The sequence below is a fragment of the Tauraco erythrolophus genome, chromosome 6 (assembly GCF_009769465.1).
Source record: "Tauraco erythrolophus isolate bTauEry1 chromosome 6, bTauEry1.pri, whole genome shotgun sequence".
Taxonomy (NCBI): Eukaryota; Metazoa; Chordata; class Aves; order Musophagiformes; family Musophagidae; genus Tauraco; species Tauraco erythrolophus.
This window is the reverse complement of record NC_141470.1, coordinates 31,704,073-31,731,564: the sequence shown is the minus strand read 5'-3', so window position 1 is coordinate 31,731,564 and position 27,492 is coordinate 31,704,073. Positions and strand designations below refer to the sequence as shown.

The window sequence follows — 27,492 nt, the reverse complement described above, 5'->3', positions numbered from 1 at the left end:
TTTGCCTCATGATAAATTAGGCGATGCTGAAATTCTGTCTTAAAATCTTTGGTTATTTGCCTCATGATAAATTAGGCGATGCTGAAATTCTGTTTCATTTAAAAATAATGTTGATCACACTCAGTTCATGGTTTCGATTGGTTTTTAGCTGCAACCTTTGACACTGAAGCAGCTGTGAATTTCAGATCTGCTTAGAACAGTACTGCTGTTTTACTTAATGGAAGAAGAAAGTAGTTTTTCTAGAGTTAATTGCGTTAAGCTTCCAGCTTGCTCAGACGTGTAGTTTTAATTCCATTTCACAGAACTCTGTTTTAGCCTTATCTTTTTTTGTATTGCATAATCCATTTTAAAGGGATTTGGTGGGGAGAGACATGAACTGATTCAGCTGACATGTTCAAACATTGTAAACTAGCAGTGTTCAAGAATTTTTTTAAAAGGGCTAACATGGAACATTAATCTGGAGAGCCAAATAAGAAAATTTACTGAAGCTTTTCAGAATGAATTACCTCCATACGTCCTCAGTGACTTTCCAGTTCTTACTATTGTTCCATTGTTTGTTTGGTTTTTTTTTGTTTTTGTTTTTGTTTTTGTTTTTAAATCTGGTACTTCCTCCTCTCATGAAAAGGAAAGGGCAGTGTGCACCCCTTATTCCCTTATTCTGTATTCTGCATATGTGATATTAGTGAATTTGTTTAGGTGAACTTGTTAGCCCTTAGATTGGTGGTTTTTTGAAATGTCCAAATGAAAATATGTGAGTGGGTGACATGACTGGAAAATTCCTGCTAAAAATTAATACATTCTAAATGACGAAGTAAGATGACAGTCTCTTTGGACCATGTAGGCTGCTGTTCAGATATGCTAAGTTGGATGTCTGATTTTTCTTAACAACGTTTCAAATTTAATGGGAATTTAATAGAACTGAAAATATATGAGGATTGATAAAGAAGTAGAATGTGGATTTTCTATGATTGTGTTACTGCATTAGTACGTGCACATATTGAAGTGTATTTGTATATATCTATATCTATATGTCTATCTCTGTTTTTCTTCCTAGTCTAACTTCGCAATGGGACGTTTTCCTAGCACCTGTAGGAAGTGTTATATGCTGGATTTTGGCTTGGCACGGCAGTTTACCAACTCATGTGGGGATGTCAGACCAGTAAGATTTTTTTCACAGTTGTCAATTTGACTAATTGAATGTGGGTAATATGCTGTCTTTTTTTCTGGAGAAATATGGGAGTTGCATTGAACTGGTAACTGATCTAAACTTGGCAAACATCATCTCAGATTGGAAATGACATGTGATTTATTGATTGTCTTAAAAGACTGGCAGTCAGGAATGAATCCAGTTTCTAATTTTTGGCTTGAGGCAGAGGTCTAGTCTATGAGGGTTTTTTTTTTTAAAATCTATTTTTTGATTTGGAAAATCAAGCAACAAATAGGTTTTAATTAAATATCAGAATAATTCACCAGAGCTGAATTTCACTTGGTATTATATATTGCAGGGAGAAAAAAAAAAAATCTATATTGGAGAAAAAAGTCAAACACTAAACTGAATGTATAATCTTCTGAAAGAGAAAGTCTGAATAATTGAAACAGTGATAGGAGACTAATTATAATATATAACAGGACATAGTTAAGTGTAGTTGCTGTATTCCCATGTGATGCAGTATGAAGAAAATTGTAGATAAAAGCATATCAATGAGGACATTACAGTTTTAAGTACAATAGAGCCTCCCTAATTCACTGGCAGGCAGTCCTTTTGTTAATTTCAAAGTTTGAAAATGAGCAAGTCAGTGCCATGGTACATGGTGATGTTTTAAAGAAAACATAATTTTCTTTATTAAACCAGTTTAGATTATGCTTTGGTAGTAATACTGAATAACGTACTAGTCAGTATTGTGTAGCACATTTATTGATGTGATGCAATTTGAATGGAGAAGCCATCTCTACAGGACTTTAAATTTTATTTTGCCTAAGAAATTGAGAAAGTAGCAAATTTTTGTGTGCAAATTATGAGGTATTTGAATTAGTAAGGTAAATTAGCAGGGTTCTGCTGTACTCTATTCCTTCAGCCATAATGCTGGACATTGCAATGAAAGCAAAGAGCAGGGGAGACCAACAGAGTGGCTGCTGCTGTTGGAAAGGTGAGCTAAACATTTTAAGTAGTTTTAATTTTTTTTTTTTATTTCTCAATGTTCTTGTTGTCTTCTGTATGTTTGGCTGCTTACAATGTTTTTCTAACTGACCTGTAATTTCAAAGAGAAAACAATTCCCAAGATTCTGTAACTTCTATATATATACACACTAATTGTAGTATTTTAAGGAAAAATAGGTGATGACAACAGAAAATTTAATATTTCTGCTATTCTGTCATTTGTAACAACTCAGCTCTTGCCTTTTGTTTTTCATTGCAGTGCCCTACAATGTAACTGAAGTAATTCTTCAGTTTAATCTGTTTATAATTTTCTGACAGCGTAATCCATATTAGTAGAGTGGCAATGAGAGGAAAAAAAAGAGAATAGTGTTATTTGTACTTAATAGTCAGAAATGGTTCTTGTATAGGTAGTGACTATACTGTTGGCCTTGCTTGCTAATAAAATTTATTAATGCTTTCATTAAATATGCTATATGCTTCTCCTTAAGGCTCCTATCCTTCTTCTAAACTTCATTAGGTTTCTTCAGCAGGTACTACAAATAATCTGAAACCATGTAAAAGCATGTTTTCAAAAAAAACCGTAGTACCCTATTGGTGAGACCTGTTCCTTAGTTAAGATTGATTGTTAGATTTTTATGATAAGCATAATTTTCTATATACCTGACTTCTGCAGAAAGAATCTAGGCCCATTGAGATTTTACATATCATCTCTGAGTTTTTGAATTTCCATGATATGTTCTAAAAGAATCAGAAGTTTTGAAATTATAGTATCAGGTTTTAGTCCTTGGCAGCTTTGTATTTCCTGCAACATGAAGGAATTCCTGGTGGCCGTAAATCTATTCGTTCAACTCAAAAAGATGGAAGAGGCTTATATGGGTGCTACTGAAAGAAGAAAAGTTTGATAGAACTGTATTTCCCTCCAGAAATCATTGGCCAGTACCACTGGCTGGCATATAGGTTCCAACAGGTAGAGACAGAAAATCGAGTCAGCTTCAAGACTGGTAGAGAAGAAGAGTGTTGTGTAGTTCTTTGACAAAATGCAACTTAGGCCGGCGAGGGGATTGAAACTAAGAGGGAATTACAAGGATAAGTTATCATCAGTTTTATAGTATAAGTCTTCTTGTTAATATAGGTAGCATTCACTTGACTGAAGTTCAACAAAGAAGTTGAAAAGATTACTTTATGTTGTGAAATCAGGTCAAGAAGTAAAGAGGAAATTTATCAAATGGTTAAGCTGCCCAACATTAGACTCTTAGTTAATTACAGTTCATTGATGCAGAGGAATGCAGCAGAGTTTCATACGACTTCAGTATGATAAGATGTCCTTGTTTCACATCTGTTATCAAAAGAGGAATTATAAAACTTCAAAATCCATGGTTTTATTCTTGTATTTGACTGAAGTATGTGCTAGTGGCTACTGATACGTTCAACCATGCATTCGGACCCTTCTGCATTTCTGTTAAGCTTGTGCTCATTCTAGTCCGAGTCTTTTCTTTGTCTCCTCTCTGGTTTCCTTTCTACATCCACCTCCTCATATTGCTTCACTTCCAGTTAGACTAATTTCTCTTCTCCTTGCAGTTTTGGAGCCTGCTGGAATAGTACAATGCAACTAAGTGAAATTTTCTTTGCTCTCAGTTTCTTTTCTTTGCACCACAATAAAACCTGAAAGCATTCTGAAGGGGTGAGAGAAAAGAAATTCAGGCTGTTGCAGCTTTGGATTGAATTATGCCTCATGACAGATAGAACATTTGAAGAATTTAGATGCCTGATTCAAACAAGGCTGTGTTGAGTTTGTGTGAAATTTACTTTTTCAAAAGCTCCAGCATACTCAGTTTTGGATTGCTAGTAGAATATTCTTCGACATCATCATGGTACACTCTCAAATCCCTCGTCTGTCTTCATTCCAAAGAATGCTTGGGAATATAGGCTTCCTACAAATAATTGTGGGGGTTAATAAACGAAATAAACATTTGTTTCAGTTGCATTCAAGAACAGTTTGAAATTATTTGCTGAATTAAAAGCAAGAAGCTACAAAAACAGTCATCTAACATGAAGAATTTCAGCTTAAATCGGTAACATGGAGAAAGTTTCAAGTGGCTGAATGTAGAATCTTATATGGAAAGTAGTGGCCATGCTTAAGTATAGATTTTACTACAGGTGCCATGTATGGTATGTTGGCAGTGAGGTTCTCACAGACAAGCAGCAGTTCTAATGAGTCTGGAGAAATTTTGATGAAGTTCCAGCAATATACCAATAGAAAATGTTTATGCTTTGAAGTGGAAAGGAAGATTCATTCAGGTTAGACAACTTAGATATCGTTGGTACTATCTGTAGTAATGACTTTTTTCGTTTGACATTGTTATTACAGTAGTTACCAAACATACCTGTTTCCATTACTGCAAATGCATTGATGGCACAGTTACTTCCCTAGTGTGGGCTGGGTTCTCCCTCATCTTTTTGATGGTGTATAGACTTGTTCTGAAAATTAGTTTCTTCATTTGCACTTACCTGTTTATAATACTCCAAATCATAGCCTATGGAACTAAGTCTCCCAAGCATCATCTTAATTTAATTGCAGGTTTTTAATGAGTTATCATAGACTTTTTGGGGGGCAAATTTGATAGTAGCGTTGGATCTATTTATGTTCACTGCAGTCTGTTTTCTCATCTTGCTACCATGCTTTTCTACCTTCCCGAAACAGATGCAGAATTAATTTAAAAGCAGCTCTATCTTCCGTGATAAATTATTCTCTACAATAAATAGATGTTAGTACAGCAAAAATTACTCCCAGGATTTTTGTGTGCTATAGATAAACAAAGTCTGTTTTGAGTACTGCTTATTTTGGTTCAACTTGAGTATAATCTATGTTTTTCTTCTTTGTGGGAGCACTGATTTCTTGAATTCTCATTTGATTGTTGTTTATTGCTAGAGAGAAGTTTTAAAATGAGACATTTAACATGTTCACTAGAATAAGAATGTATTTTAATTTATTATTTACTGTGAAATAAGATAAGGTTTTTCTCACTGTTTTGTTTCATCTGCTGTTGTTTACCATAAGTAGTGTTTAGTACAAAGTTCACAATAAAGCAACCTACTGTGGTTCAGTCTGCCTTAAAATAATTTCAACTTACTAATATTTAAACTACTATTAATTTAATTTGTTAAAAAAATGATTTATCAAGCTATCTAGGGATTGTAATATAATCAAGCTCGCAAAGAAAATTGTGTAGGCAGATTAGTCTACAATTGAAAGAAAATGTTTAGCTAGTCTTTACCGAGAGATGTTAGCATCCAGAATTTTAAAATTTCTGTAATTATACCATCAGAACTAATTTATAGCTTCTCCCACGCTCATGTGATAGCAACATACTGTCTATTGACATCTTTTTCTGTGCTGATTTTTCTTCTCAACGTTACAAGCTTTTGTCTTCTGTGATTCCTGTCAGTTTTCTTTTTATCAGTTTTCTCTATTTTCCATTAATACAAGTCTTAAACCTGCATCCACATAGTTTCTGCCTCTCTATCTTTAGTGACAGTCTTCCTTTATCTGGCTTTCCTCTGGCTCCAGCTTCTTACACTGAAGAAAGAAGACTTGAAATTAAATCATGAATCCCTCTCTAGTGTTATGTTCTCTCCTTTTTCCCTTTATCTTCAGGTAGCCTCATTCATGAACACTTTTTTTTTAAATCTCTAGGCACATGATTCACGTTCGTGATATCCCTATTCCAATGCTGTTTCCTTCTGTTCAAACTAAAACTATATCATCTGTCTTTAGTATCTTTGTGAATGTCTTGTGGTGAACTCAGATTCAAATGTGCTCTTAGTATCCTTTCTCCTGTGCCAACCGCTCAGAGCTACTTCTGTTCCTAATCACTGCATGTGATACCATCTTCCTGTCACCAAGGCTTGCTGGCAGTTTTGACTTGGTATGTCTTCACATCCAGTCGATGTATATATCCTGACAGTGTTTTCTGTGTAATCCGTGCACACATTCATATACGGATGTATGTATTCTCTTCTTTTTTTTTTCATTCATTCACAAACTTGAAGGTTTTTTGTAGGCTCACCATCTCCTGACCTGACTGTTACAGTATGCTTTTTCTGGTTTTGCCTTAACAGACACCAAAATTCAGGGTGCTGCTACAGACACAATTTCTGTGATTTGTTTTGATTATGTTACCCTTCCAAAGTGCATCAAACAAACGACTTATTGCTTGTTTTCATTTTTAAGGCTCTTAAGGATCTCTGCCTGCACAGCCTGTTGTCTTTCATTCACAGTAAAGATAAATATCAGTAAAGATGGTGACCTGACTCCATTACCTACTTCTAGATTTTTAAAGAAAGGAACTTCGTTCTTTATTTCAGACCGTTCCTTATGTTGGAAAGATTTCTGTAACCACCCAAAACCTCACTGTTTTCTTTTAAATCTCCCTTTCAAAATGAAACTGGGGAAGTATCATTTTCTGTAGGAGCTAAAAATAATATTTGTTTGACCTTTAAACTTTCAAATACAGTTTGTTTTGACTGTAATAATTATTTAAGTTTTAAATGGAAGGTGTGCTTAACAGCAAAAAGCAGAATTTAGTGCCAGTCTACACAGAACTACACAAAGATGGAGATAGTACTACATATGAAAAAGATTATCTTCTAGTACAAGAAACCATATATTGCGGAGAAGGGATTTGGAGAAGTACTGAGACGACTCAATATGAGTTAGCTGCAGGAAGTCTCGTTTATTGCGCAGTTCTTATTGCTTATATAGACAGTATTTGCCAATAATCCTGAGACCACACCTTTTCCACACCATTATTGGATGATACATACGCTTGTCATATTTAACAGCTTATTTCAAACAGATACCGCCTAGCGAAGCTCTGCTCTAAGCAAACACTACTCCCTTATCATACTGCATAGTTTTCTTATCCTTAACTTCAAGGGCATTCTGCCCTTGAGGCCTAACTTTCAAGCTCCAGTCTTTATTTACACAGGGTTTTCTTCGTGCAGTCTCTTCTGCACTCCAACAATATATGAATGATAGGAAGTCTTATTTATGCATGTGTTGGAGAAGTTTCCTGGCTGCTACATGGGAAGCACCTGTGCCTTGTTGAGACAGGTGCTGTGAGTCACGTTGGTCAGCCGGAGACCACGTGACCTATGTCCCCTCAGGGAGGGGGGCAGTTCCCTCCTGGAGACTGGAGTGGTAGGAGCCCCTGGAGAGCGGTGTCCTGAAGCTCTCTGTTAGAAGCCTTTGATTGTGGTATAGGCCTTTAGAGTGAAACAAGACCTTCTGATATATGAGGGGAATCACAACAACCTTCTGGGTTGTGATTCCTGAAGAAAAAGATACAGGCAGTCCGTGACATGCATGTGCTGTTTACATATTGCCGGCTTCCTATTTTAAATTACTGAAAAAAGTAGTTTCAACATTGCATGTTCACCTTGGCTCTTATTAGTTGTTTCTTATAGACGGATTTGGAGGGAGGATTTTTTGTTGTCAATCTGTTATTTTTTTCCTGAGAAGTTATGGTATCTCCTTAGATTTCTTAGCTGAAAGAATGGTCAAGGCGGAGAGCTTAGAATGAGAAAGCCTTTCTTGAAGATCATCCCAACTTCAAGATCAATTCCATGAAAGGTTCAAGTCATACTTCTGTATTAAAGGATCCCCCAGAGTTTTGCCGTCATGCTTGTCAGATCCTAAGACACCTCAGTGTCATTTTCAGGCATGTCATTCATCTTCATACTACCTGTGTTAATGTCAGACCCCGTGGTCCTTTAGCACCACTAAAACCATGCTACCGAGGAGTCCATTCAGCTGTAGCTGCTCCTTTCTAAACACTGTTTTGAAAAATGCAGGTTTAATATAAAGAGCTTCTCAGAGAGTAATACTTAAATAACAGGAAGAGGAGTCCCAAGTGAGCGATTCGATTGTTCAACACTTGTAGTGCTTACTGTATTTTTCATTGCATTTTGGATTGTCACATGTGGACCGTCTGTTTACAGAATTGAGGAGAAAGCAGTTTTCAGCCCATTTCACTGTTTTTTGCCAAGCGCCCTTTGCAATAGCATGATTTTTTGCCCTTGAGTTAGATTATCTAAAATAACCTTCATTTGGTTTGCAGCAGCCAGATGACAGTATGACTGATTTTGAAAGAAAAAATAAGACTTGAAGGAGATATAATATAGTTTATCCACCAAGAATATGATGGAATGTAAGCAATTGTTTCTGTAGGTATTAATGTCCTCTTTCTTCCCACATTTTTCTATCCATCAAACCCCCTTTTTCAAGAAAAGTGCAGAACAGTCACAAAGCTTAAGCTTTTGAAATCAATAAGCAGCAGTTTTGATATGAACTACTGCTACAGCATGCACTGATTTTTACATATCTGAGGGACACAAATGATTCTTATGAAGTTTCTATTTCTCTTCTTTATTATCAGTTAGGTTTTCCTCATTTCTTAACTCAGGGACCTAGACAATGATGTGTTGTTCGCGTTATCTCTTTTGTCTGACTGAAGGTTTCAATACAAAGGATGGCATGGAGTTAAAGAGCAGAGGAGTTCCACCAGTTCTTAAAATTGGGAACAAATTGCTATGAACGTAGAAGCATATGTTTTTGGTTTCTAAAAAATAGTATCAAATTTCTTTCTTATTCTTCCTGGTTTCCCTTATACTTCTGTTATCCCCTGTTTTGCTTTTTTACATAAGCTTCTTTTCCCACATTGCAGCTGAAATAGCTGTTTTCCTCTAATTCTCTCTGCAGAACTAAATAATTTCTTCCTCCAATGATATTGGAACTTTTTTTCAGAAAACAATGAAATAATACCTCTCCAGTTTATTTTCCAAATATTTTAGTTGTAGCTGTCTTTATTCCCTTCCCTACAAAGTGAATGCAGTTTCTAAGTCTTATTTTTACAGATCAACTGTGTAGGTAGTAATCTGTTGTAAAGTTGGTAAAAAGGGATAGAATTGATTATAAATGTAATACAGCAACTGTTAGAGAAGGACTAATTTTTTATGGTATTCCATAATCATTATCTGAACTGTAACATTAAATTCAGCTTTTTTCTTATGAGAGAATATCACCTCTCTTTATAAAAGGGAGTAAGAGTTTATTTCAGGAAATTATGCCAAGGAGTACTTTGAGAGATGATTTTTTGTAATGAAAATGTTTGTATTCAGACTTTTTTAGTAGTGTGCCCCAGTGTCTGAACATACTGGTGAAAGGAAATACCTTTATTGCTCATCTTAAGGAGCCAGGGTTTTTAGGTTCTCTTGGGTTATTCAGTCAGCAGACACACTTTCCCACTTGTTCCAGGTATTAGCTTTAAAATAAAATCGTTGTAGTTGTAGCTTTCTTATTATAGTATCATTTTACTACAGTGGTCCACTTCACTTGGTAAATCTTCAAAGCTGAAAGAAAAATAGAGTATCATAAAAATATGAAGAAAAAAAACCACAACCTTGCAAACTTATTCATACTGCAAATACTTCTCTCAGAAAAATTACTGTAAAATAAAGTATTTTTTAACTGCTAATTTTGAAACTGATTCATTTTAACAAAGTTAAATGAATGACTGAATGACTATGTTTGTGAGGAGCTAACTTCAAGGGAGAGGGATACATCCCTTGTATCTCAGTGAAAAGATATTTGTTTCATTAAGCTGTATGATTTAACACTATTACCTGGTTAGAACTTAAAAGTCAGAAACAAATATTTATTGCAGCTATTAGGATTGTGATGGATGTAAGAAAGGAAGTAATGACGGATTTGTATCTTAGTGCTGCTTGGAAGGGTGTAGAATAATTCACACTTGTTTAAAAATGAGAGCTTATGTAATGTTTTATCTTTTCTGTTCAATTTACTTAACCTTGTTTTATTTGCTAAAGAACTTGAAGTCTGACTTAAATATATAACAAAAAACCTTAAAACTTTTCAGGCGAGTTCTTGAATGCAAATGCAAATGTCCTATTCTAGATGTAAGTAGTACTAGCATGTGCCTTAGAGTACAGATGAAATGTACCGATTCTGCCACTTTATCTGTACATTGTATATTCACTTTATGAGTAATAGGAAAAGGTATAACTCTTGCAGATAAGGTCTTTGGAAATGTATTGTCTCTATTAATGTATAGTTCACTATTTACAGTGGGTAGTTTTGATCTGTGGGTTTGGTGTGTTTTTTTTCCGTACAAGGATTCATATTGTAGTGGGTTAATCCTGACTGGACAGCAGGAACCCACCAAAGCTGCTCTATCACTCCCCTCCTCAGCTGGACAAGGAAGAGAAAATACAACAAGAGGCTCGTGGGTCAAGATAAGGAGAGGGAGACCACTCAGAAATTACCGTCACGGGCAAAACAGATTTGACTTGGGGAAATCAGATTAATTTATTACCAATCAAATCAGAGAAGGACTATGTGAAATAAAAAAATAAATTTTAAAACACCTTCCCCCCACCCCTCCCTTCTTCCCAGGCTTAACTTTACTCTTGATTTTTCTCTGCCTTCTCCCCCAGCAAGCAACGCAGGTGTATGAGGAATGGGGGTCGCGATCAGTTCATTAAATGTTTCTGCCACCACATATACTTTTGGGAAACTTTTGAAAATGACACGTGTGGCTGGGAATAGGATGAAGATTTTGGAAGCTCAGGCAGTAGGGTGTGTGTATAGGCTTCTGAAACTAAATTTTACGTGTTAGGAACAGTATTAGGATACAGGTGTTTGGGGTAGAAGTAGAATTAAATTCTAGAATGGAAGTTGATTAAGGAAACTCTCATTGCTGAGAAGAGCCTTGTCTCGTGATGGAAAAGACCGGAAGAGAGAAAACATGTATGGGAAGGAGAACAAAAACTGCTGGACATGATGTAGGCTGTTAAAAGAAGAAAGTAGCAAAGAGGGGCAGGGGAATAAATTATTGCAGAGAGGAGGCCAATAATTGAATTAATGGCATAGATAAGATTGATTACTGCCAAGCAGGGTAATTAGAATTTAATTGTGGGGAAACTCACTATAACTATCAGGCAAATACATTCAGGAGAATGCAAATTTAGTTTATCAGAGTCAAGTCTACTGTTTATTGCTTGAGAGTGTTGTTAAAGGGTTATTTTACTTGCCATTTTGTTTCCCATTGTCCAAGTGATAGCTGAAGTAAGTAGTACTAGCATCTGTTTTTTCTTTAGACAAAAGAATAAATGATTCTTTTTGAATGTAAACCTAACTTCATACAGCCTTCATACAGCCTAACTTCATACAGCCTTCAGTTTACATGTCTCTGTTTACACAGTGATAACGGAAAGTGAAGGTGTCAGTTATGGTACAGAAATAGAAAACCTTGAGGGATGAAATCTGAAGGACATTTGCATTGTTAACATGATCAGTACTACAGGTAGCTCTTGGGCAGTTGCCATCACTTCTGTTCTAAAATGGATGTTAACCACAACTGCTCTGTGAGATACTATTAAATTTAATATAAAGAAAGCAAAATAAAAAAGAAGCCACTAGTCTTTGCTTTTAAACAGACTAACCTTTAAAAATTAATATGAGGTCATAATTCTTTAAAAATCCATATATTCAACCATCATGAATTGTCACAGGCCTGAGCTTTGTGGTCTTTTATTTATGTGAACTTCAAGTAACAAATAACTGAATTGTATTGGTTTTACAAGGAAGATAGTGTAACATGTATGTAAGCTGAGCTGACAAAGCTAGGGAAAACACCATTGAAAAACTATCCATAAGAAGGTGATGGTTAGATAAAGCCTTTTTATCTAAAATATCTATGTTTTTCTACTCAGTACACAGGTGTCACTGACTGGCAGCCTAAAGAATTATTGAAATTAACAGCCAGTCCCCTGAGTCTGCTAGTTCGGACTCAGCAAAGATGAATGAAAGAAAAAACCTACTTTTTGCCCAATTTGATCCTTAGTTTGGAACATGAGCTTCCTCTTTGAGAGTATCCCAACTAGTAGATTAAAAGTAGTCTGAGGAGACTCTCTTTTGTCTGTGGAACTGTTGTATTTTTGATAAATAGAGCTTTTTAGGTCAAAGGGAGAGTTACCTTATGACTGCTTTTCCCATCTTTCTCCTGCCTTTACCAGTGACTAGATTTTTACACCATTCTTCAGTTATTATTTAAATAAAATGGAGAGCTTCAATACAGTTCTCACCCTCATAGGTTTGTTTAGCATGACTTGGATTTCACGTGTCTAAACTTTCCTGTATTTGTTTAAAATAAGTAAAAAAAAATCAAAATTACATTCAACAACAAAGGAGGTTTGCAGTATTTTAGATCTAACTTGCTAGATTTCTTTTTTTAACCTGGAAATTTGAAATCTTAAACCTTACTAAGCTGATAAGTCCTGATTTTAGAAAAAGTAGGAAATGTAGCAATGTTTTTCTGATAAGCTTTGCATTAAAAGAGTTGCAAAACTCTTACTCTAAATGTTAACACAAGTATTCAAATCCAAAGGAGATAGAGTATCCACCAAGATTTCCTGAGTTACCAGTGCTCTTTACTGGTGACCCGTCAGTAACAAAATTGTCTTTGACTCCTGCTATAGCAGAAGATACACCAGCTGCTGCTTAGAGAAATGCAGTGAAAGCAATTGTGAATGCAAATGTTTTAATCTTTTTATTGTCTAGGGAAGCAGTTACAAACCTGTTCACATCAAACAATGAACATGGTATTTTGCTCAGGTGTTTGTGTACAAAATCAGATAAATGCTGCTTGCCTTTCTTCAGTGCCCTCAGGTTCTGATGATTTTTCAGCAAATGAGTTTTTATCTTCGATTTCGCTTTAGGATGACGGATGGTGTCCTGGAAACGTGCTTTAAGAAGCTGAATTCTTTTAAGAACTAAAGGATCAATGGTGCAGCTACTCTGTTGTCCTCTCTTGAAGGCAATTTGAACCCAGAGACTGCTTAAAGATGGATTGTTCATATATGTTTCTCAATTTCCTTTTCAAGTAAATGCTGTTATAGCGTGATCTGCAAACATTGATGCTACTTTAAGATAAACGTCTCAGAAGAGGTCCACAAGTAGGGCTGACTAAAACTGGTGCAGTTTTCTGTATTTGCCCCAGTGCCACTGGTGATGTGGAATTTGTGTCAGTAACTACTCCTGAATAATACCTTGACTCCATGTATTTATTATAAATAAGAGTCTATATACTGGAAGTTGTTAAAAAATAGTTACTGAGCATTGCATTCAGATTAAAATTTGGATTCAATTGAGACTGCCTATTTAATTTAAATGATTGGCAGCACTTTGATCAGCTCCAGAAAATTGTGAAATTTATCAGGTTTTGGTTTTATTTAATGAGCATGAAGATACATAGTATCTTCAGCAGTTCCTTGATACATTCTCGGCTTTGAGTGACACAGTTTAAAGTAAAATCCAAGAACAACTAAGACCTGTTTTATGAGGACAGCATTAAATGACAGTGCATTATATGAAAAATAATTAAATAGTACAAAACAGTTCCAGGGAACTGTTTCAATTCATAGTGTTCCATATTAAGCATGTACTAAATAATTGGCTAAAATATGTCAGCTGGTCTAAAAAGACCTCTCTTCCAAATCTGACTACAGCTGTTGAAAGCCAGATGCTGCAGGGTAATGGTCCTTGTCATTTTGTTAAATGTGCTGTTCAGTGGTTGTTTCATCCTGTTGAGGGGCGTTTTGGTTTTGGCATTTACCTTATGGTATCTTTTCTCGTTAATGTTTTTTCTCAGTCCCTAACAGTACATTATACAGGGATATGATTAGTCGAGGATTGCGTGTTTGCACTTACACAAGTGAAATAAATGTTATTTTTGCTCTTGAAATCTTCTCATCTTCCTCAGCTGTATGGCCTGTCTCATGTTTAACATGTATTGTCACATCAGCTTGCAACACAGTTTTTGATCTCCTTTTCTTCATTTAATTTTTACCCTCAAGCTCTCACTAAATCATATTATTTTCATACTGAAACTTCTGCAAATGTCTAAAAAATCTATCCACATGCTTTCTCTCTTCTGATATAATTTTCATCAATCCTTAGGTTATTTCCTAATCAGTTATCACAACTTCTTCTATTTTAGCCTCCTCTTTTCATTGTCACTCTTGTGTGAGTAGAATTTACCAGAGTTATGTCTCACCAATAATTGCACTGCTGTGTAGGTGGGCTGCTGTTGTCCATGCTGTGGGTGATGAATGTGACAAAAAAGTTTTTCTGCAGTTGTAGGTGCTATGGTACTGTACATGATATATTACAAGAAGGAATTTGACCCATAAAATAATTCTGTTTGATCCTTTTATCCTTTTCCTAACCTGTTTCTGAAAAACGCAAGAACTTGAATAGTTCAGCATGTACTGTTAAGCTTAACATGGAGGCACCCTGTGGTAGAAAGAGCTGTGTAACTGTTCAGTTATGGCTAAGGAGCATGCAGGAGCTTTCCAGTGTGCCTACAGAGCTAATTTGCTCAGCAAAGGGTTCTCTTCATTACTGCTGTACCTGACTAATGATACTACTGCCCACTCCTCCATACTGTCATGGAAAGATTCAAGGTTAACTGGGTGATCAGGCCCAGTCAACATGGGTTTATGAAAGGCAGGTCTTGCCAATCAAACCTGATCACCTTCTATGATGGGATGACCTGCCTGGTTGAGGAGGGAAGGGCTGTGGGTGTAGTTTTCCTTGACCTCAGAAAAGCCTTTGATTCAGTCTCTGCTAGTGTTCTGGTTGCGAAACTGGTAACTGCTGGCCTGGATAGGCACACCCTCAGAGTGCAGAGTCCTTCACTTGGGGTATAAAAACCCCAAGCATCGCTGTAGGCTTGGGGAAGAGTGGCTGGAGAGCTGCCTGGCAGAGAAGGACCTGGGGGTGTTGGTTGACTACGGGCTTGATATGAGCCAGCAGTGAGCCCAGGTGGCCAAGAAGGCCAATGGGATACTGGCGTGTATCCCATTGTAGGGGATATGTATATATATCCCATTGTGTATCCCGTGTAGGGTTGTCAGCCACTGGAATAGGCTGCCCAAGGAGGTGGTTAAGTCCCCATCCCTGGATGTGTTTAAGAAAAGGGTGGATGAACTGCTTAGGGATATGGTTTAATGGGGGATTAGGGACGGTTGGACTGGATGATCTCTAAGGTCTTTTCCAACCTAGAAATTCTATGAAATTCTAAGTTATGGGAAAGATGATGGAGGAATTAAAACGTGTGTTAATAAGTTTCTATCTGTATAGTAGTGCTCTGAGGCTTTTACACATTGATGTAATTTAGAGTAGACCTTTTGTAAGTTGTCTCTTTGAGTGAACATACCACTATCTTGCAATATTATTTTTTGGAGCAGGGAGGTGACAAAAAACTAATTTTCCTCCTCAGCATATGCATGAAAACTCTGCATGATGTACTGGACACCTCAATGCTAATGGTTACAAGCAAAGAGCTACTGTGCATGGTAAAATTTGGCATGGAATTTCCCAGGAGGAAATGACTATAACTGGACAATCCTAAAATTAGAATTATTTTTATTAATTTTTGCGTTGTTTGCCTAACGAAGACAGAAATTAATTCAAAGAAGGCACTGAACACAGCAAAGTAATGCCAGACATTAAATGACTATGTAACTTACAGTAGTTCTTCCCTATCCAGTTCTTTCAACCAGTCTTTGCCAAATCACTCTGTGGATTCCACTTTAACCTTTAGATTTTCCCTTATTCTTTCCCAAGTCTGTGATTAGATTTCATGAAATAAGGGAGATGAATGGAGTGTTTGATGTATCAGAAAGTGTAAGGGAAAAATAGGAGGCAGAAGGAGAGAGGGAAAAGGGTGACTTGAGAATGAATATTATTTACCTGCCTCACTCCCTATCTGCAGCAGAAGTGAACATAGCAGCTGCTGAAACAAGGAAACATTTAGTGATAACATCAAAGATGTCATGTAAATGCCTTAGTGAACTTTAAAACTGGAAGTAGTTCAGCTGTGTTAGTGGGATGCTTTGTGTGGACTAACTAGCCTGGGAAGACCTCTATGCTCTACCAAAACCAAAAGTAGTGTCTGTCTTTGTAGAGCATTGCACTGGGTCAGCTGCTTCTTGAAATATTTTCTAGAAATATTTGTTCTCATCCATATAAGGGAGGAAGAAGACATGGCAGGGAAGTGGAGTGTGATGCAATAGAGCTAAATTATGTCCAGTTTTTCATTGTTACCTCCTTATTGAGGAGTTTGACATGATGAAATAAGTTAGTTGGCAAGTTGCAGTTTTAGCTGGAACCATAGGGCGGGCATCTTAATGATGTAGTTAGAGACCGGACTCTGAAGAGCCACCTCTCTTCACTGCTCTTCAGCACTTCTTGGGAATATTCTGAGCTGGAACTGTAGAAATTACAAATAAGTAATAGTTTTGTACTGAACTCTCTATAAATTAGCAGAAAAGCGTACAATGAACAAGAAGTAATAAACAAATAAAGAAATATTTTAAATCTTTATTGTGTAAATCTTAATTTTTTGAATAAAGTTGCTGCACTGATTGTGCAATTATAAAAATCAATTCTGCTATTATGTCACAAATGGAAATAAAAGGAAGAGCAATAGAGATGTATGTGATGAAATAAATTCAGCTGCCAAATAGAATGCAGTAAACTCCTGAAAATAGAGTTCGAAACTATTTACTGCATGTTCTTTGTTTCTAAAATAAATATTTTTATTGATAAATAATGATTCAAAATTAGTGTTGGAAGAGGGCACCAGGGTAATTTATTGGAAAACTCACTATCCCTTCCTGTTACAGCCCACTTCTGCCTTTCTACATCTATAAAATAAAATTTTGTACATTTTACTTCTGCAGAACAAAGAAAATGTCTGAAGAACAAATATCTTAAAACTATGCTTTCAGCTTTTCTTCACTAAATCAGCATCAGTCAAACTATATTACGTATATTTTTGGAAATATATGAGGTTTGCAAGATTTCCTTCTAAATTCTGAGCTAAGCATTTGATAGTTGATAGCTTTTTAAAAATGACCTACTTTAAAGAAAAAAAGCTTTGTTTCAGTAAATGGAGTTCTGTTGCAGAATCTAAAATGAATTATTACAGCTTTATATTTTCTTTATAACTCTCAGTTCTGTAGCAAAGGAATTATTATATAATATCAGAGCCATTCAATGCAAGACGTAAACATTATAGCATCATTCTTAAATAACCTATATATACTCCTTAATTCTTACCCTCATTTCATCTAAGTCAATAAAGACTGGAGTCTAATTCATCTTTGTTTCTTTTTCTTAAATCCCAGGAGAAACAGAAGGAGGTTTAGATTTTTATGTCAAAATATCCTACATGGAAGTGATTATTTGCTGGAGAGACTAAGCCAAGAGCCCTTGATTTTATTGTTTATAAGCAGGAGTCTGCATAAAGAAAGAATAATGACGTTAGTCATTTGAGTCTTGATTTCTCTAATTAGTGATAACTTTATAGGGAAGTCAAGGGAGTTAGTTTGGAGAGGTTTGTGCAGGCATTATTTTTGAATAAAGAGATTAAAATAACTATTAAATTGCTAGGTTTCAAAAGTTTTTGAAGTAATGTATCAGATATAGTTGTGCTGTACCTACCAGCGAAACAATTTATTATGTTTGTCTGCCATAACCTCCTTTGAGGACATAGAGGAAGATTCTTTAAGGCACAATTTTATAATGTATATATATAGCATTTTCAGCATCCAGTGAACATGATCCTTGTAAGTCTGATTGCTTTACTGGCAAAGAAGAAATGGAGGAAATCAATGCTGTGGAGACAGTCAGCTGGTGTCTCGTGTGATAGTACAAGGTGAAAAAGGCAGGTAATGAGTTAATCTAAAAGAGGAAAAAATAACATTACAAATTAACTTAGAAGTTGACACAAGTAGAATGGATATATGAATTTCATGCAATGTGATATTATTTTGTAACATCTCTATGGAATATTCTTGCAGTAGTTAAATGAAACAAAAAAATTAAGAAAATCATGTATGGTTATTTCTTTGACAGGAAGATTCTTTATTATTTGATGTTTGCGATTTTTGAGTGAAAAATAAAAAGAATAAACAATCGATTCATATCCTGCCTGAAGGAACAGATTGATAAACACTTGCAATACAAAAAAGATTTAACTCTCATGATACAATACTTTGTAATTGTTGGGGTATATTGGTTCTGTTTTCTTCTTTCCTGTGGTGTGCAGAACACTGATGTCATATCCAAACAATCATTGAACAATTCAATTTAGAAATTCTGGTGCGCTGTATAGCTGTTCTATATTCTGATACAGCAGTTCCTTTATTTTCTATAGAACGGATAGATGCTCGAGGGAATGGTCTGTAAGTCCTTTAAAAAAAAAGAGAAATAATTTTCCACTGAGATTTTATGTTATGAATGGTGAAACTTACTGCTTTCCTGTGGTTTTCTGTATTGCTTCCCTTATGCCCTCCAAATTTCTTAGTATTTTCAGCTTCATAGTACATCCTGCCTCTCTGACCAGTTACAGCTTCAGGACTAGGCATGTGCTTACTTGCCATCTAAAATGTGCTGATGGACTAAGTGATTGCTGACTTTTAAGATGGATTTGAGCCATTTTAATTGAATTTTAACTGTTGCCTCTGTGTCAGGGTACTAATTTGCATTCTGTCTTTAATCACCAATTTTAATTAAACTTGCAGGAACTTAAAGTCTTTGAGAGCTGTCCTGCTGGTTTGAAATTAGAAGCTATTATAGTGAAAAGACAGATGGTTTGGTCCAGTCAAATTTGTTTCCTGGTGAAAACAGAAGCAAACCAAAATCAAAATAGAAAATTTAGTTTCTAATTCTTTCTGAGCTATGGACTAAATTCTCTACTGAGTTATGGAAAATTATTTTGAGTAGTTTAAAAGAAAAGAAGGGAAGTCTGTTGTTTTATGTACATTAACTTGCTCGAGACCTTTTGCTTCTCATCCTTAGCTGAAAATAAGTCTACTACTGGATTGATGCAACTCTTTAATGTATGATATTTTCATCATAAATACTAAATATGATATATACAAAATAATTAAAAATGAAGATCTTGGTTCTCTAGTCTGCTAAGAGCACAGGACTGCCTGTAATAGAGAAAACCCACAACATTTTTACTTATGGAGATAAGTAAAACAATATTCCTGCTGTCTGGGGAAATTCTCTGCCAGAGCCTTAGCTGGCTTACATAGGTAGTCTTGCTCTTACGGTAATCTGCACAGCTCATGGTATAAGAGGAAGAAGAAAGATTGCACAGGGCAAAGCAAACATAACATGGCAGATTTATCTGTGTGATTTTTCATTACAGTAAGTTATGGTGTGTGACAGACACTTAGTAGGTTGTTACCACCTCCAGCCCACCAGACTTTTTATCTGCTTACAAATCAGCTTTGGAATGATCAACATTTTCAGCTAGTGTATCACACTGGCAAAGTAAATACTCCAGATTGAACACCGAGTCGCTCAGGAGCTGGTTCGTGTATCAAACAGTGCTGTCTTGGAGATGGTGATGCTCTTTATAGCACAGGTAGTTTGAGTTAAATTTTCATTTGTCACCACTTGTCTGATAGAACACACAACGGTAAAATTTAATTGTACTGTTAGATCTTAAGTTGGCTGGTTACCCAGCTTCTGCTGGAACTAGATAGCATAGGAGCAGACAGCTGCAATCAATTTTTGGAAATCACAACTTCTGTTTAGCTAGGTCTGAGTCCAAATAATGTGTCATACTGACAACTGGTAGGAGATAGGTCGATAGAAAGTTCTAAGTGCAAGTACTCTGCTATTAGTGACTGGTGTGGTTTTTATACAGAGCTAAAAGTGTGGGTTTGAAAAGCTGTGTATACAGTGAAAACTGAGATGTATAATATATTGTAATGGCAATTGTATTTCAACTGCTTGGTCTTTCCTTACTCAGAGGATCCCTGAATTTATTATTTACTTTAAATAGATGCTAACACATGCTAGGCATTAAATGAGATTGCAAAGCTTATATCCACAAAAAAGGAGGAATGGAAATGTGAATTGTTGAAGCCATTTGGTATGAAAAAAGGCATCAAAGAACTGGAACTGGGTATAGTTCCATTCCTGGAACTATGTTCCTGTTGGGAAAAAGAACTAGGAAATTGACTTTTTAAAGGGAAAGGATAAGAAGAGAGGATCCTGCTTCTATCAAAAGGAAAGAGAGGTAATGTAGGTGGTTGCTTCTGTACCCACCTTCTTATGCACTTTAGAACTCAGCTCCAAAGGCAGCACTGAGAAGGTGGGTTTCACTGCTTGAGCTGGTTTCTCAATCCAAAACCTGAAGTTAATTAAGAATTCTCAGTCATTGCCTGACTAATAGGAAGAACCATGGTGTGTGCCAGATATAATGTAAAGAATCATTATTGTTTTATTTTTTAATGGCTATTATCTAGTTTCCATGATTGCGTTAAAAAGGTAGCTTCATATGCATGTATCTTCAGAATAATTTATTTTGACTTACATTTGAGGAGTTTAGTGATAACAATCAAATCTGAGACAACTCTGACTGCTCTGATCGCTGCTTGAGCAAATTATTTTAGGAAAAACTTTTTATGTAAACTGATCCAAACAAGTTATAGTTTTGTAGAAGATTTGCAAAATATCTCTCTTGCTTTTGAGATGTTGTGTGTCGAATAGACGTATGGAAGAACTCTAGCCTTCTTAGAAATTATATCCGTTATTCTAATAAAGGAACTAAATCATGGGATCTGTATGGCCATTACCACTAATTTAATGGCTGGGATTTAAGGAAACTTTTGTAGGAATTCTTTTTTCTGCAGAAAGTATGACTCCAGAATCTAAGAACTCTTTCCTAATTTCCTGTTTGTTCCTGTGCTGATTTGAGAGTTGTCTGTTTCAAAAGCTTTCTTACTCTATCTGAAGGAAAAACATGGTAACAATTGTTGCCATAAATAAATAGAAATGAATGTAAGCTAAATAAAGCTGTTAAATATGGAAGAGCTGAAGAATGGAATCCACTGCTGAGTGGACTGTTAATGGATCCCTGCAATTGAGACGGTACCTGGATGTGGCGGTTGCTCCCAGTGTATGACCGATAAGAAAAACCCTACTAAATTTCAAGTGAAAAAGCAGGACAATGTTGATTATGGCATAGGTGTGATCCATTTTAACCTAAGGTGCCAGTGGAATCACGGATGTATTCAGATGTAGGATTCACCATCTCTTTAGTAGAAATGCCCTTTACAGCTATATGTTCAAAAAATGCCATAAATTCTGTTGCTTGTCTTAATAGGTCATCTTTAATGACCAAAAAAATTTGACCTATTAAACTTTTTAACTCAATGAGGAAATCTACTTTGCTTTAAGGAAGTGCAATTGCTGTGGTAGCAGCTTTCTTAGATAAAGCATCTGGAGGACAATACTATAAACAATGTTTTTGCAAGGCTTCCCCCCCCCCCAATTGATAGTGCGGGAGTTCAGATCGGAAAAATTTGGAGATGTTTAAAAACAAATTAACACGATCACTAATAGCAGAGGGGGATTTTATTTGAAAAAATGAGGTGAATGATTCAGGAAGTTGCTATTATTGCCTTTAATATTTCTCTTTTACTACATGAGCTGCTGCAAGATGCTCTGAAAAGCTCTGAAACAGTTTCAGAAGTTTTACAAATTCTCAGAAGTCTGTGAATTCTATTCTGCATTGGGCAAACTTGATTTGAGCTACTAAGCCATCATTCATGTTATTAGTGACATGATAGAATTAATTTATTGTTGTTGTGTGGCATTGTAATACCACTATTAAATAGCGACTAGCTGCATTACGAAAAGATATTTCATTGTGTCTTAAAATGTAAGAGTTACATGTGCTCTTAAGTTAGCTTTATACAAACTACATTTTAAGGCAAGAGATTGTAAAAGGATTTAAATATCCTTGCTGGGGTAAAGAATTCAGAATTCATTTCATTATAATTATTCATTATTATTAATTTCATTCTAATATATAGAAACAGTAGTCATGCTTTTTTTTTATTTCCTCAGCCAGGTGATTCTCAGATAATTGAAATCATCTTAGGGCAAATGATTTCATAGGAATGTCTAAAGATGGCAGTAACTTTAATATTCGAAAGCAATTGAACTGATACACAGTGAAATTCCTCATACAGACTTTTGTCCCCCAGGACAGAACTGGAATAACCCTGATAGGTTTTTGTTCCATATGCTATTTCTTATGCTTTTTTTATTTCCTTGTCAAGCAACTAGAATGTTTTTGTGCTAGTTATCAAGTAGAAATTGAAGTTATTACCCTAGGAATCAAAGCCTCATTTCATCCTAGTTTTCATATTTTTCATTACTCTGAGAACAATGAAATATTTAACTTAGTAAAAGTGAATATAGTCCTTCCTTTTTAGCATTCAGACCAGCGGCTAAAGACAATAAGTATTTGGTTTCATTCTGAAACTTTATACTCTTGAAATATATTGAATATTTATTTCCATGTGTTTTAAAGGAAATACAGGGTTTTTTTTAAGGGCTCTCAGTGCCCTTCTGAAGAAGTATTAGTCAAGTTTGTTAATCTTCAGATCTATTAAGAAGGAGACTTAAGTCCTTTTTTTGAAAAATTTAGTTTCTCCTGAAATTTAGCATTTCCAAAGCATTTTGAGCTATTCTTTTTATAATTGCATGGTACTATGAAATTTCTGCAACTACGGTGTTATGCTTCATTTCAGGATAATGTTCAGTATGGAATATGATATACTTACAAGATTTAAGATAGTAACTCAATTGTCTGTCCTGTCTGAACACAGAATGCATTCCAAGCACCATTTAAACTTTATGATAATGTGCAAAACCTAAGATTTAGGGAATATCGTCTGAGAACCTGTTCATTATAAGAACATTCTAGAAAATATTCTCTGCGTTAACTAACACTGGTTCAGCTCTCATCATACCACTCTAGCAGACATTGATTATATGAGCTGTTTAATCCTTTTTAGAGATGTTGCCACATAATCCTTCTGGATTTAATTGATAGGGTTATTGACAGTAAGGAGAGCTCCTGATGTACTTAAACAATAGCTCTCAGTGTAGCATCTCTTGGTGGACACGAAGATATTATGCCTATGTATATATATACATAGATGGGGAGACACTGAAATGTTTCATCTTAATAGGGTAATAATTTTGTATTGTGGTTATTTTTGTGTGTATATCAAACCGGACTTCTCAATGTATAGTGCAAAATTTTTTAAAATCTGAAGAATTGTCATGAGTCTGGGGCAGGCAGACAAATCACCCATATCCCTTTATGTATAAGTCAGAGGTGAGAAAGATAATTCAAGTTTCTCACATTCAGTGTTAGAGGAAACAGAAGAATTATTGATTGAGAAGATAAAACTGTGTAAAAGAAAGCAAATTGAGCAGTTCTGTCAGTTCTCTCTATATAGAATGATTAATTAAGGGGGTAGAATGGATTCGATATGTCTTAGGCAAAGTAATAATGCCATGGTTTGACTTTTTTTTTTAAATTGTAAATATGGACTAATTATTGCTGTCATCAATTATATAGTTCTTTGTGTAATATTTTATTTGAAGGAAAGAAGGATGGGAAAATATATTCTGTGATTATAAAACACCAATTGACTTATGATCATACAGTATCTAGAGTGACAGGGAAGAAAGTTTCTGGTATTCAGAAACTAGAAAAGAAAGAAATATTTTTAATTGGTGCCTATAGTGCAGCCCTTCCTATTTATTACTCAGCCACAGCTTTGAGACTTACCTATGGCTTTCCCTGCTTTTGCAATTTCTCAAAAAAATTGATTGGTTTGCTAGTTCAGAAAATAATTTGTGAAAATGTTGCCAGCACATTTCAATAAATGGCTGTTTATACCATGTAATATTAATGTATTTTAGCAAAGTGAAAGAAATCATTATGGTTTAGATCCTGTCAGAATTTAAAAACTCAAACTTCTAATAGTTAAAACCAAGAAGTAATTTTATAATTGGAGAAAAAAGAGGAATATACTGCCATAATAGCTTTTTTGAGAGATGAAGTAAACAGGACTTGATGCCTGTGGAGATCAAAAAGTGATGTAAATAGATGGTTTAAAACAAAAAGTCTCAAATTATATTTATTGTGGCTCCATAATCACTTTGTACATGCCAAGTTAAGGAGTTTACTTCTGGCAATGAGACTCTTTTTCTTTCTTTATTCTTTGACAGCCACGAGCTGTTGCTGGTTTTCGAGGAACAGTACGATATGCATCAATCAATGCTCATAGAAACAGAGTGAGTATCTCAATATATATCATATCCATCTCATGTAGCTGAAAGCAGTCAGTAATGCAGTTGCTGTTGATTTCCTTTTTTGTATTCTTATGTGTGTATTTATTATGTAGAAATTCATACTTATAAATTTTGGGAAAGGATAATATACTTTACAATAGTTGAGGGAAAAAAAAATCTTGTTGTAGAAATAATAGTGGGTTTAATAGTTACCTTTGGTCTTCAATTGTATTGTAAGTTAAGAAATTAAAAAGGTGAAGTTACTGAGTTTTATAAAATACATAATTTCCGCTATGTCGTTTTAAAATCATACACTAAAGAAATCTGAATAAACACTCTTCCAGTATAGAGAATTGCAATGTTATTTTAACATGTTTCAAGTTTGCTGACAATACCAAGCTGTGTGGTGTGGTTGACATGCTGGAGGGAAAGAATGCCATCCAGAGGGACCTTGACAGGCTTGAGAGGTGAGCTTGTGAGAACCTCAGGAAGTTCAACAAGGCCAAGTGCAGGGTCCTGCACGTGGGTCAGGGCAATCCCAAGCACAAGTACAGGCTGGGCGGAGAATGTATTGAGAGCAGCCCTGAGGAGAACGACTTAGGGGTGTTGGTTAATGAGAAGCTCAACATGAGCCACCAATGTGCACTTGCAGTCCAGAAAGCCAACTGTATCCTGGGCTGCAGCCAAAGCAGCGTGGACAGCAGGTCGAGGGAGGTGATTCTGCCCCTCTACTCTGCTCTTGTGAGACCCCACCTGGAATATTGCATTCAGCTTTGGAGTCCCCAACACAGAAGGACCTGGAGCTGTTAGAGTGGGTCCAGAGGAGGGCCACAAAGATGATCTGAGGGCTGGAGCACCTCTCCTGTGAAGACTGACTGAGAGAGCTGGTGTTGTTCAGCCTGGAGAAGAGAAGGCTCCGGGGAGACCCTATAGCAGCTTTCCGATACCTAAAGGGGTCCTACAAGAAAGCTGGAGAGGGACTTTTGACAAGGGCATGTGGTGATAGGACAAGGGGCTATGGCTTTAAACTGAAGGAGGGGAGATTTATTTTGGATCTAAGGAAGAAATTCTTCACTGTGACGGTGGTGAGGCACTGGAACAGATTTTCCAGGGAAGCTGTGGCTGCCCCATCCCTGAAAGTGTTCAAGGCCAGGTTGGACGGGGCTTTGAGCAACCTGGTCTAGTAGAAGGTGTCCCTGCCTGTGGCAGAGAGTTGGAACTAGATGATCTTTGAGGTCCCTTCCCACCCTAACCATTCTATATGATGCTATGATTTGTTTTGTTTCTTTGTATCTTTTATGGAAGTTTACTTATATTTTTCTACTTAAAATAATTGCTGGATTTAGTTATATTAACTGGTTTTGCACCATTGATTATATTAATTTTTATATACAGTAATTTAAATCTTCAGAGCAGTAAAGAATTTATCTTCCCTTTTGTCTTATAGGTATTTGTAAGATGCCTTAAAATAATATTTCTTTTTCACAGGAAATGGGTCGGCATGATGACCTCTGGTCCCTGTTCTACATGTTGGTGGAATTTGTGGTTGGACAACTGCCTTGGAGAAAAATAAAAGATAAGGTAAACCTCGAAGTGAAACCAAAGAGCATGAGGGAGATTTACTTCTGCAAGCAAATGCTGTGATAAAAATTCCACTAAGAATCACCAGTTCATTAATTTTAACATTGCATTTTCCAGTGTTTTCTAGTGTTAGTTCTCAGTGCTAGTGTCATGGTATAAAAAGCAATCAAGTTTTATGAACTGTTCTAGGCAGGAAGTGAGTTGTGCTTCTAGTTTGCAAATGTTTTAAAAGGGAAAAGTAAGCGTATATCTGCCATTTAATTCATTTTCCTGTTTTCACTTGAGTACTTTTTGATTTCTCCTATCACACATATAGCATTTCTAATCTTTTTTTGTTATTTGTGAAATTGGCATTTCTTATTTGCTGGTGAACAAAAGTGAATCAGTCAATATGCAGTAGTACCTATAGTCATATATCATAGGTGAGGTATGCGAAGAAACAACAATGTCTAATTACCTTATTATTACTTCTTTCAACTTCTTTTGAAATCAGATTGAAACAAGCTTACACTCTGATGTGGTTTATGTAGTGGTAGATGAGAACGTGGTATATAGTTAGAATCTCTTTTTTGATTCTGATTTACTCATCTTACAGTAAACAGGATTTACTAATCTTACCCGAAATACTGTGATGACCAAGAAGTGACTGAACTTCAGATGATCCAACAGGATATTTAAATCTTTAAAACATGCTTTTTGGAAGGGTTGGAATGTCTAATAACAGTCCTTGGTATCAGGCAGCATTCAAATGTAGCAGAAAATTAAATGGCTTTTTATATTGAACTTGAAGTTTGTACATTATTTTGCGTGTGTACGGAGGGCAATGACGGATCTCTTATCTTGCTATCTGATCTAAAATGGCCTTCCTCAGTACTACTCGGTGCAATGTACTTGCCCATCTCTCTGGCCAATAGAGTACTGAATGACTGTAAGATATAAGGTGACTGCTGTGGCAGAGAATGAAGGTGTGTTAATGTTTGTTGTGCTGTTTACTCAGGAGCAAGTGGGCTCTATTAAGGAACGGTACGAGCACAGACTTATGTTGAAACATCTTCCTCAAGAATTCAACATCTTTCTGGATCACATTTCTAATTTAGATTACTTTACAAAGCCCGATTACCAGGTAAATATTTATACTATTTTATCTTTCTGATTTTTAAATAGCAGAATGTTATGTTGTTTCATCTTCAGTATGCTTTGATTTCAGAGATCACTAAAAACCCAGTCATTTTCCTTTGTTAAGAGAGCATTGCCTGCTGAAATGGACAGCTTCAGCTCAGTGTGATGTGATAGGTGCCGAGAGGAAAGGCTGCAGCATATGGATGTTGCTCACTCAGTGTTGGCCCATGATTTAATAATGAATAAAACTCAAAGGTAGAAGTTTGTTCTATATCAGTATGTGGAAATCAGCAAGGAATGCTCAGGAAAAGCAGGGCTGGAGAGACTGAGAATTTTTTCAGTCTCACGAACTATAGCAGAAGTTGAA

The 27,492-nt window shown here is 35.8% G+C and overlaps 1 protein-coding gene across 3 annotated transcripts in view; it reads left to right on the top strand.

The window, feature by feature from the left end:
• The window catches only part of TTBK2 (tau tubulin kinase 2), an 81,193-nt gene that overhangs the window by 15,330 nt on the left and 38,371 nt on the right, over positions 1-27,492 (top strand). For 2 of the 3 annotated variants that reach the window (XM_086613323.1, XM_086613322.1), the window contains exons 5-8: positions 1,055-1,159; positions 24,363-24,428; positions 25,914-26,006; positions 27,004-27,129. In XM_086613323.1, coding sequence (XP_086469449.1) covers positions 1,055-1,159; positions 24,363-24,428; positions 25,914-26,006; positions 27,004-27,129 — 390 coding nt within the window. Of the gene's footprint in view, positions 1-1,054; positions 1,160-2,675; positions 2,739-12,661; positions 12,674-24,362; positions 24,429-25,913; positions 26,007-27,003; positions 27,130-27,492 lie in introns of all 3 variants that reach the window. The other variant, XM_086613320.1, reaches the window with a different exon arrangement.